The sequence below is a fragment of the Oryzias latipes genome, chromosome 24 (genome assembly GCF_002234675.1).
Source record: "Oryzias latipes chromosome 24, ASM223467v1".
In the NCBI taxonomy this organism is placed as follows: domain Eukaryota; kingdom Metazoa; phylum Chordata; class Actinopteri; order Beloniformes; family Adrianichthyidae; genus Oryzias; species Oryzias latipes.
In genome coordinates this window covers 5,373,188-5,384,166 of record NC_019882.2, presented here as the reverse complement: position 1 = coordinate 5,384,166, position 10,979 = coordinate 5,373,188, and the positions used below count along the sequence as shown (strand labels likewise).

The 10,979-nt window shown below is 39.5% G+C and overlaps 1 protein-coding gene across 2 annotated transcripts in view; it reads right to left on the bottom strand.

Annotated features, from left to right (window-relative positions):
- Positions 1–2,354: 2,354 nt before the first annotated feature.
- The window catches only part of slc24a4 (solute carrier family 24 member 4), a 29,605-nt gene continuing 20,980 nt past the window's right edge, over positions 2,355–10,979 (bottom strand). The window contains exons 11-17 of one of the 2 annotated variants that reach the window (XM_004083425.4): positions 9,689–9,858; positions 9,421–9,562; positions 7,831–7,997; positions 7,457–7,571; positions 7,145–7,257; positions 6,970–7,035; positions 2,355–5,202 (exon numbers count right to left, since the gene is read on the bottom strand). In XM_004083425.4, the coding sequence (XP_004083473.1) occupies positions 5,053–5,202; positions 6,970–7,035; positions 7,145–7,257; positions 7,457–7,571; positions 7,831–7,997; positions 9,421–9,562; positions 9,689–9,858 (923 nt within the window). In that variant the 3' untranslated portion in view covers positions 2,355–5,052. The remainder of the gene's footprint in view (positions 5,203–6,969; positions 7,036–7,144; positions 7,258–7,456; positions 7,572–7,830; positions 7,998–9,420; positions 9,563–9,688; positions 9,859–10,979) is intronic. The other variant, XM_020714598.2, reaches the window with a different exon arrangement.

The window sequence follows — 10,979 nt, the reverse complement described above, 5'->3', positions numbered from 1 at the left end:
CGGTTGATCCAAAACACTTTGTGAATCAGCTCCAGCAGCCACCCAAATTTTCCCACAATCCTACACTCTCTGCAGCACATCAGCTCACTCCAATGGTGTCCCCAAACTAAATAACTGTTGAGGTTGTGAGAGAGAGGAGTACACAAACAAGTTTTCAAAGCCGGATTATTTTCACCGACTGTCAATGCCCGCATGCGTGGGCTTTGTCCTTAAACGTGGTGCAATAAAAGACGGAGCCACGCCAGAGTTCACAGGAGCAGCCGCCCAAACAGGCTTGTTAGAGGGTTGAAGTGGAACTCATCAGTGCACAAGATCACTGCTCACAAAGGCGCTTGTTAACTGCAACATAATAGCTAGGAGGGCAGCTCATTAGGGAGAGCCCCTGTGGCCTGCACAGGCCATGCTGGTCTCACCAGATGGTTGCATGTCTGGCGATCGAAAGACAGTCACGAAGAAATTACATGTAAGACATAGTTTAATGACAAGGCACAAAGAGAACACGACCCCATCAATTTGTCTTTGTGAGCTATTGATATTTTGCTGAAAAAAGTTTGCAGCTTAAAGAGTGATGGAGCTTCACTGCCCCCTGGTGGATATTCACCTAAAAATGCAGACTGATACATTATCATTTCAACAATTACCCCTTAATTCACTCATATCATTTTAAAAACAAAGTTGTTTGAAATCAACATTCTTTTATCAAAGCAGCACATATGAGCTTAATTCCAATGCCATTTGACATGTTTGGCAGCTTTGTGTGCAACTTAAAAGCATCTCATTTCATAAAATATGATCAACGTATTTTCTTAAATAGCTTTGGCTGTTGCTGGCACAACAATACAGCCAAAAGAACTATACATTCATCTAATTAACTTTACCTTTAGGGTTGTATCACCAAAACGATTCATCTTAAAAATGCTCACGTAAAGAGTTCATCTGGCTTTGGGTTAAAGAAAAGATTGAGTCAGCAAGTCTGAAGTCTTGGTGGTGTCACATCTAGGCAATTAAAATTTTACATCAATAAATTAATGAGTGGGGGGGTGTTTATAGGTGCTGCATTATAATTTAGTCACCATGTATACTTTCAAAAGTTAATTTTCAGTAAAAGAAAGACTTTGAAGATACTGTTCTGATGTTGTACAGTTAAACTTTTTTCATTTTTCTGCCAACACATCTTTAAAGAAATTTTGACAATAGAACTTTTTGCAAAGAACGGTTTGTTTTTTTTTTCCCCACCCAAGGGAACCTGCTCAATCCCCATCAGGGTCAAGAGGCTGCTGGAGCCTATCTCAATCAGTGTTGGGTAAAGGTTGGACAGGTCGTCAGTCCATTGCAAAGCAAAACGTTACTCTTTAAATCAAATAAATAGTGTGCAATTTACACCCAGTAAGAATCATTTTTAAAAACATACTTCTGAAACTCAAAAACATGAAGTTACAGGTACAACAAAAATGGTCAGCAATATCAATGCCTTCCCGATGCCAGATCAAACAAGGAAAACCAAGACGTGCATGGACCTAGTCCTCCACAAGTGGATGTACCAGAGTGGAGCAGAGCAGAAAGCTTGTAGCCTGCCCACAGTATTTTCTACTAAACAATCTCTTTCAAAACAGCATTTCTTTTTGTGTCTGCTCCTGATTTACAATAATTTAAAGTCCCATGAGCTGTCATGCACATATGTGAGATTTGTTCTCCGCATTTGACCCATCCCCTGTGTGAGCTGCAGACACAGCCGCACTCAGGAACCACTTGGTGGTTTAACTCCCCTATCCAACCCCTTATGCAGAGTTTCAAGCAGGGAGGCAATGTGTCCCATTTTTAGAGTCTTTGTTGGGACATTGCCGTGAATTTGAACTCACGGCCCTCCAAGCTCAGGCCACTTAGCCAGATTTTGAATAAAGATATGCTCAAATACAATTGAGCCCAATTGTCCTTATATAAAAAGAAATGAGAAAAAAAATAAAAAATAAAAAAAATTGAAAAAAATCACAAGAACATGTTAAAAATACCAAAAACACAATTTTCAGAGTTGGTTACATTTATCAATATTAATTTTCTACTTTTTGCAAACATCCCACTTTAAATCTGAACATTAATAACCTTGATTCTATTTAGTGGGGGCAACTAAAATCTACAATTTAAAATTTACAAGGTTAATTTGTTTTACCTAAATTATAAAGTTGAGGATCTCAGTTAAACTCCAAAGACAGTTCAGTGAGGCGGGCCTGGGATTCCCCTTTTAAACAGTGCCTTAAAATATGACAAGAAAGTCAGAAGCCATCAGTAAAAAGCTTAACACAAAAGAATTTGACAAACACTCTCAGACTAAAAGATGAAAAACCTCCAAGACAAAATACAGGAATTATTTCTTCATTTTATTTTTTTCTTCACATTATTGCTTTACAGTAAAATGCATTGGTTGGATATGTCCAGTATAGCAAGACAATACATTCATATAAGTTATACAGATGTCCTCATAAATGTTTTATAGCAACTATCTTTACACTAAATATATTTTTCATCATTATTCTTGACAAACAACTCCCACATCACATTGAGCTCACAGTGCATCAGGTCGCATTTAATCGTAACACGCCAGTCCTCACATGAAACCGTCATTTCTAGAGTGTGCGCTTATTTTGTACACAGGATTTCCATACAATCTGGGTTTCTGCAGAGCTACAAGAATATGGCATCCTAGTCCCATTTTCCTGAAAGGAATCCAAAAACAAAACAACAAAAAAAAAACTTTGTTCCAAAGAAGCGAGACAGTTTGAACTGGTGAAAACTCACTGCAGGACTGGAACAAAAGAGCAGCATTTCAATCGCTGTGCTCAAACTTGGCAGCTGGGGGACAAAAACCACACAGAGCAGCAAGAATAATCTGCACATTCTGAATCCACTTGAGTACAGTACCACAGTACCAACATGCTTTCTTCTCAGAAGGAAGTAAACAAAAAAAGTCCAGTTTGACTGACGAGTGAAGCCCTGTGTGGCTGCCTCCATCCAATCAGCACAGCTGTTTAAAACCAGGATGAGGAGCAGCTCAAAGGGGGACAAGTCTCATCAGTTCCTTAGAGTCTACTCTCCCCAAGGTCTTTTGTCAGAGTCTGGAATAAAGCGTAGGAAAGTCAACTACTCATCCATGCTGCGTTCCCTCTGCTGCTGCTTCCCACCGTGGTCCGCAAAGCTTTAATGCCCTTGTGCAAGAAGAGAAGTGCACAGTGGGAGAAGACTGCCTTCCCACCAAGCCAGCGCTCTGCACATCCTCTCCTGTGCGCCCAGTTCCTCAGTTGTCGCACTCCTGTGAGCTCACACATCAAGCACAGACAAACTGACGTCACATCTCCACTGGAGGCCCAGTCTTCATATGGCAGCCTTGCGGGGGCTTCCGTCACATAGATTTACACTTAAAATTGCATATACAAGAGCCCTCCGCCTTTGATGTGGCAGGGGAATAGAGGACGACGCTCAAAAACGCACGACTTTGTTTCAGTCTCTGCACCTCATTTACAGTCTCCTCACAGGTATTTTTGCATGATGGCTGACTCGCAGTACTCTTAGCTGCCAATTTTTGTGAAACGGGCCGGGCAGTATCCATGGAGAAACCCAGAGGCCCCTCAGCCTTGCGCTGCGACGTGGAGGAGCCGCGTCCCAGGATGCACTGGAGACAGATGTGCTCACATTGAAGAGGTTTCAGTCTTTTGGAGAATCCAGAGGCCAGTGTGAGTAACATGGCGTGGGACCGAACCGAGCTAGCACAGTGTTCTTGCATAACCATACAGTCACACAGACACATACACTGAAAGTACACACGCACAGAAGGAAGCACTGGTGGATTTAGAATGGGAGGACGGCTGTTAAAGTGCAATATCTACATGTAACTCAAAGCCATGACACCGTTACCATCTTGGCCTCCTCGAGGCTCATCTCAGAGTTTCCCTGATAACCATGTGTTTGCTTCAACTGCAGTAGCAGACAGTCAAAACTTGACATTTATTTACATTAGCGGAATAACTCCATACTGCTGCAGTTTCTGACATGGTTAGATTCATCCAGTTCAGCTTTTTCTATTCCAGATTTGTGGAGATGGAGTAAACAACCCAACGCTGGATGGTGAGAGGCGAAGATCTCAAGACAAAAGCAAGAAAACATTTCCTTTTCATGTGCAATTTCTGTGAAAGACTAGCAATGTCTGATATTTTCTTTAAACAAGCGCTTTGTGTTTTTCCCCCCAAAATCTAGACAAAACCTTGATTTGAAAAAATATACAAAAAAAGTGTTTACAAATGTACATTGTGCACTGGTGCAGATGCATGACCCCCTCAGAGTCAGCTGATCTGGACTATGATACATCCTGACACACCAAGTGTCCCGACAGGTTGTTTTTTTTATATATATAAAGCAAAGCAGTTCTGATCAAGCAGATGAGGGTTAAAGTGACACAGGAAGTGAACTGTCCCCGATGCCCAAAGTCATGCCAGAGGACTCGGTTCAAAGCTGAAGGAGGGGAGGAGCTGCCAGAGACAAGACCCTCCTGCTTTTATTCCAACACTTAACTGAAATCTTACTCTTTTTATTTTATTTTTTTAAAGCAATGCTGTTTGACAGCTTTAATTAGAATCAGAACTTTAAATACTCTAATTTTGGTTTTGTGGAAAAAGGCTTTGGAAATGGCAAAGTGAAAACAATCAACAGGGGCACTTATGATTCTTAAGGTCCCTGACATCTAAAGGCATGCCGGATGGAAAAGTCATCAGGTGCAAAAAAAAAAAAAAAAAAAAAAAACACGTTACTGCCTTAACAATAAATGACTATCAGCTAAAGAAGCAGCACTGTGCGAAAAGGGGATAATCTGGAAACGTAATAGAGTCCGATCTTACAGAGTATTTCCTGTTTAAGAAAAATTCACATCTGGGACTAAAGGATTACAAAAGAAAAAAAAAACTGCAAGCAAAAAAGAAAATGCAGCCAGCGGAAAGGTCCCATATTTGGCTGAAAACATTGCGATGGAGTGCTGAGAGTTTGGTTTTCAAGGCATGCTGCTGAGCTTTAGTCTTCTATGCACATGGGCAGGTTGACAAAAGTGAAGACGTTGTACTCGATCAAGATGGAGAAGCAGAGGAAGACTGCATACAACACCAGGACGTACACGCCCAGCTTGAAATCCAGCCGCCACTTGTTAAAATGGATCCCAAGCACCTGTAAACGTGGAAACAAAAGCTGTGGTTTAATGTTAAAATTAAAGACAGCTGTACTTAAAACCATTGACTAGACTGAGTGACCCCTCCTCCCTGCGTTCCAAACAGGAAGTACCCGCTGGTTCCAAAAAGCCAAACTCCCATAGACTTCTATTGAGAAAAACAGCTGTTACTCAGTCAACATATTTGTCAGAATAACCATTCTTGCCGAAACCTTTATTTGTTTACTTGTTTTTGGTGATCCTCTTTTTTTAAATATTTTTTTTCTGCAGTAGAAGCCATTCAAGTTATAAATTGGCTAAGCAGATACCTCAATAAGTGGGTGGAGGCTGTTGGCCCCCACATTCAACATTTGTCAGGTTCTCCTGAACCCGCGTTCAAGTGGTAGAGGAAGGGACTTCCAACAAGCTCACTCCTGATTGGTGAGAGTGGTTTGTCATAGAAACGATGACTCAGACCAACATTTGGACCAATCACTGCTTACTGATGATGTCTGGCTTCAACATGGAGACGGCGACTGAATTTTCTATGAGAGACATCTCTCACTCCAATTCTCCTATACAGTCAATGGATGATGGTTTTTCATCAGCTTCCATCTCAAAGGACAGTCATGTTAGTTCTACAAGTTTTTTGCTCAGGGAGTTTAGATCCATTATTCCATCTGACCAGCAGGAACAGAAAGTTCAGTTTTTTTTTTAGAAAATCTTAAAGTCCCTGTCCAGTCATCCTTTATGTTTTGTGAAAGCGTTCCCAGTGCTCCAAATTATAATTATGCTGTTTTAGGCAAAGAAAAACCCTGTGTTGTTTTCTAGAACATAGTTTTTGCAGAGTTCATTGAAATTCACCTCCGAGTTGTGGTGGGAGCAAGCCTGCCCACACTTTTCCCCGTGTTTATACCCTCTCCCACTTTAATGACAGCAGTGGCTCAGATGGTTGAGCAGGTTGGTCAATGTTCAAAGCATCGGCGGTTCGATCCCCGCTCCTCCCAATCAACCGTTGTGTGACTGGTGTGGTCAGAGGGGCCATATGCGCGTACTGGCAGCCACGCCTCCGTCAGTCTACCCCAGGGGAGCGGCTACATCATCAGTGGCTTACATCACCAAGTATGAATTGGGGACAAATTGTAAGCGCTTCAAGCGTCTGGAAAAGTGCAGATAAATCCAATCCAATATTATTACTATTTATATTTTTATTATCATTAGCTTACAGCCCCTCTCAGCCCCAACCTAACATTACTGGTGCAACAAAAATGGCGAGAAATATCCGCACTATCAAGCTGAACAGTTTGAGAATAAAAAAAATGTATATAGAGAAATACCCAAATGCCACTATCAGCTTAATTTTCTCATACATGTCTTCCATCATCAGAAAAATGCCACAAAAACGCGTAAAAAAAACAAAAAAACAAGTTCCATTGGAGTGGGTCTTCAAATAAAGTGAAATATAGACTAATTATTTTAATGCAACCAAATAAAAGCCCTTTTTAAGTGCTTTTATTTGGTTGCATTAAAATAGTCTCCTTTAAAAATAAAGAGAAAAATAAAGTTTAACCACTTCAATTAGCACTATCAGAAGACAACGCATCACCTCTCTCTTTAGATCAAACTCCAGATGGTTTTTGTGACCAACTTTTTATACGAGGGCTTCAGATCCTTGTTTAGCAGCTAAACAATGATTCTGCACTCTCAGTTTAAAAGAAAAACGTAAAAGAAATAAAAATTGATTATCATCTTTGCTTGAGAACGCAAGAAGAAAATCATTTTCTCACCGTGAGCGCCACAGAGCCCAGAAGAAGCACCACTGAATACACCAGCCCCCGGCTGTTGATGGCAACCTGAAGTGAGTAACAAAAAGTCTACCGTCAAATTAAAAACAGACAATGGAGGGCTTTGAAAGGGGCATAGAGAGCAGTGAGGGGTGTAGTGTTTGCAGATCAGACTTACCTCTGATCCATAGCTGACACAAATGGTCTGAATGGCCCAGGGGACCCCCAGACCCACCAGAATATCAAACACATTACTGCCAATAGTGTTGGACACAGCCATGTCTCCCAAACCTGAAACAAGTTTACGTTGATTAAACAAAAAAAGGATTTGGCAAAAAAAAACTTTCAAAGATTAGAGGAAGGATTGTTAATAGAAATTCCTTTACACAGAAAATCCGCAAAAATTGTATCCACTCAGGAGTTTCCACAGACCCACATGCAGAGCAGCCCTACTATTGGTCCGTTGTCTCTTTCAGGAAGAATGGATTACCTTGTCGAGCCACAATAAGACTTGCTATACAGTCTGGAACGCTCGTCCCTGCAGCCAGGAAGGTGATGCCCATGATGACATCCGGGATTCCCAGAGTGTAGCCAGCTACTGTGACCTAGGAAGACACAGATCAGCTTAAGATTTCCCCACAAAGTCTGATCAGAATGCTTTTACACAAACATTTTGTCAAAATGTTTTAACTTTTTGCTTCATTTGTGATTTTACTAGTAAAATAAACACATTATTACATCAATTACATTGTTGATTATTACATTGCGTTTCTTTAAAACGCAGATGTAATGATCAGAAATCATGTTCCAGGGATCAGAAATAAAGTTCAAAAGAATATTTGCGGCTGAATGCATGACGCTCACCATCCAGACCATCACATAGGAGAAGATGGCAATCCAAACAGTAGACAGAATGAAGGAGAGCATGAAGAACCTCTCCCAACGAGGCTTAGCACAGTTTGGGATGGTGAAGAACAACAAGAGGAGCAGAGGCCACGACAACAACCATTTCACTTTGCTGCCGATGCCACCTGCAGGAGAAATGCATCAACAACAACAGAAACCACCAGTTTGTAGAAGGAAAAACTCAGAACCCAGACGGCAGAGCTTTTGTTTTTTTTAAGAACCTGACATGCTAAGGAAGTATTAAAACTTTTTAAAAAAAGCAAGTCTTTAAATTTTTACTCATTTTGTTACCAACCGTTCTGATTTTAAGTGTGGAGCCACCTTTTTTGTTTTTTAAAACAACCTTTCTAAAACACAAAAGTCAAGAGACTAAGCATCAGCTCATGAAATTTCTTATATAGTTTTAAAAAATTAAAATCTCTCGACCTTCTAGCTTAAGGACTTAATTCTTTGGCCCATACCATGATGCACCTCAGGTAAATTATGATATTTTACCTCTGACGTGCATTTTAAAAAAGGAAATATAGGACAAGATTAAAAAATAAAATGAAAATACAAAAATATATCAAAGAAGGAGAAGATAACTTCTCATCTCCAAGCCTTAGACCAAATTTATTTCCACAACAGTACATCAACTATCTATTATAGTCCTGGTCCCTCTCTGAGGAGTAACATTTAGTTTCACATGCTAATGGACACACATAACTGCACCTATAGATATGAAAACACTCACTGCTCATTTTTTTATTTGGTTCCATTAAAATCTCTAACCAACACACCCAAGTGCACCCCCACACGATTCAATTTATATTTTAAAGATATATCACAGTTTCGCACACGGCAATAATCAAATTTCTGTATTGGTTTTTAAAATTTAATTCTTGGACATTTCAAAGTAACAATTGCAAAAGATTTGAAAAAAATGACGCAAATTAAATTTCTCAAAATTCAGTTATGTTCAGTTATGTGTAATTGTTTATTGTACCTTTTTCCACCTTTATTTTTTTTTCTAAATGCATATTTATCTAATTACTGTATTCAGCATTCTGTATGCACATATTTTAGGTTTTTGCACTGCTAATGGCGTCAGATTTAATCTCAGAATCTTAATCTCACTTTACTTACTTAACTAAATATACCATTTGGGAATAATTTATTTTACATACTTCACTCATCTTTATGTTATTTTCTAAGTATAAACTAAAGGGTTACAGATCCTTCGTTTTAGAAAGCAAAATAAACAGTAAGCCACAGGCAAATATTTAAGGATTTTTATTTATCTTAAATTAGATTTTGGAAATTTTTTTGAATTTTATTAAAGTTCACAACTAATGTCCAATTTCCTTATGATAGCCATGAACCCATTACTAACAGAAGCTAAAAATATATATAATTCAAGTTTCTGTTTTGCAAATAAATTACAGTGTAAACCATAACTGAAATCAAAGATGTTGATTAGTTTTAAATATGACAAATTTGTGGACCTTCCCTAAGGATCCGGTCATCCATCAGACTGCACACATTCAGAGAAATAAAGACGACACATACTTGGAACATGAAACGGCGAGATGGTGTCATTTTCCTCTGCTTCAGTAGGTTTGTCCTCCGGCACGTTTCCATTCTCGATCTCCACCTTCCCATCAATCACTTGTGTCTCGACTCCGTTGGCCGTCTGCACCAACTTCTGACGCTTTCAGAAAACAGGAACTCGGTCAAAGAGCTCTCGTGCCATTCAAGAACATTTAAGACCATTCTTTAGGAATTAGGGAAACAGCGCAGGGAAGAAACCAGTCAACAGAAACTAAAGAGTCTGTACTTCAGTAATGATAAGACGACTGGCCATCCGCAGACGAGTTCTGGGTCCAAAGTGACTGGTGACCATGACACGAAGGCCCGCCTCTGGAAACCTGAACTTTGAAGGGCTGGCATTCATGATTTCATCCACCATCACCACCGAGCCACGACTGTACGCTTTGGATGGTTTGACTGGAGACATTCAAATAAGATCCAACATAAACCAGTTCATTTAATTCTGACTAAAACTTTAAAAAAAACTTCAGTAAAACCTGAGACCTGCTGGTTTCACGCAGTTGGATGGTAAAAGTTGGGTACACCTAGTTTGTATTAGCTATACAGATAACCCTTCAAACACATGACAACTTGGCAGCAAATATAGAGTTCAGAAAGACAAAAATCTATAATTCAACAGGTCCTTATGCAAGACTTGTATGAATAGTTCCCTGGATACAAGGGTTTTTGCAAACTACACTTCATTCAGGTGCTAAAAATTCATTTTACGTTAATTATAATTGTCATTTTTGAACTACTAAACAAGATAAACCACTAACCTTTGCTTGTTATTTAGGATGTTGGGTAATGTTTATAGCTGTATAACTGGACTTATTTAACACTGAAATAAGCAGAAATGTCTGCAGTACTAATTCTTACCACAAGATGTCAGGCTTTCGTTGTTCAAGGAAGTGGGAAAACGATGCCTAAACTTTATAAATATTGAACTTATTTACGTAATGTGAAGATAAATTGTTTTGGATAAAATGACTGCTTCCTTTTTTAAGTAGACTCCTTGCTCATCGGATTTGTCTGGATTGAAAAGCACACCACATGTGCACATTTTTATTTTAGGGTTCTGGACTTCAAATAACCTTCCCAAAATGTCCTTGTGTAGCTGAAGCTCTCCTAGCTTTGACTATTTTTGTGCTGACTGAGGTGAATCTTTAAATCTGATGTGGTAGGTTAAAACACTGATCTGTATTATTATTCTGGGTTGACAGGTAACTGTAATGGCTAGAAAGAATAATAATAGTTTAAAAACATTTGGAACAATTGGTCAGTCTGTCTGGTAAAATAGATTTACTGGCTCTGAGCCACAGCACTGTTTTTGTTGAGAATGAAGCTTTAAGATCTTGACTCTGGGGAATAGCCCAAGTTCTACATCTATTTATTTTAAATCAGCCTTGATTTGACTTATTATGCATGCTCCAATGCACATAAATTATCCGTGTAAACAGAACTGGGATAAACATTTCCTCCGGAGAAGTTCATTACCACATCAGGAGTGAGGAGGTCTACACTCCGGAGACTGGCAG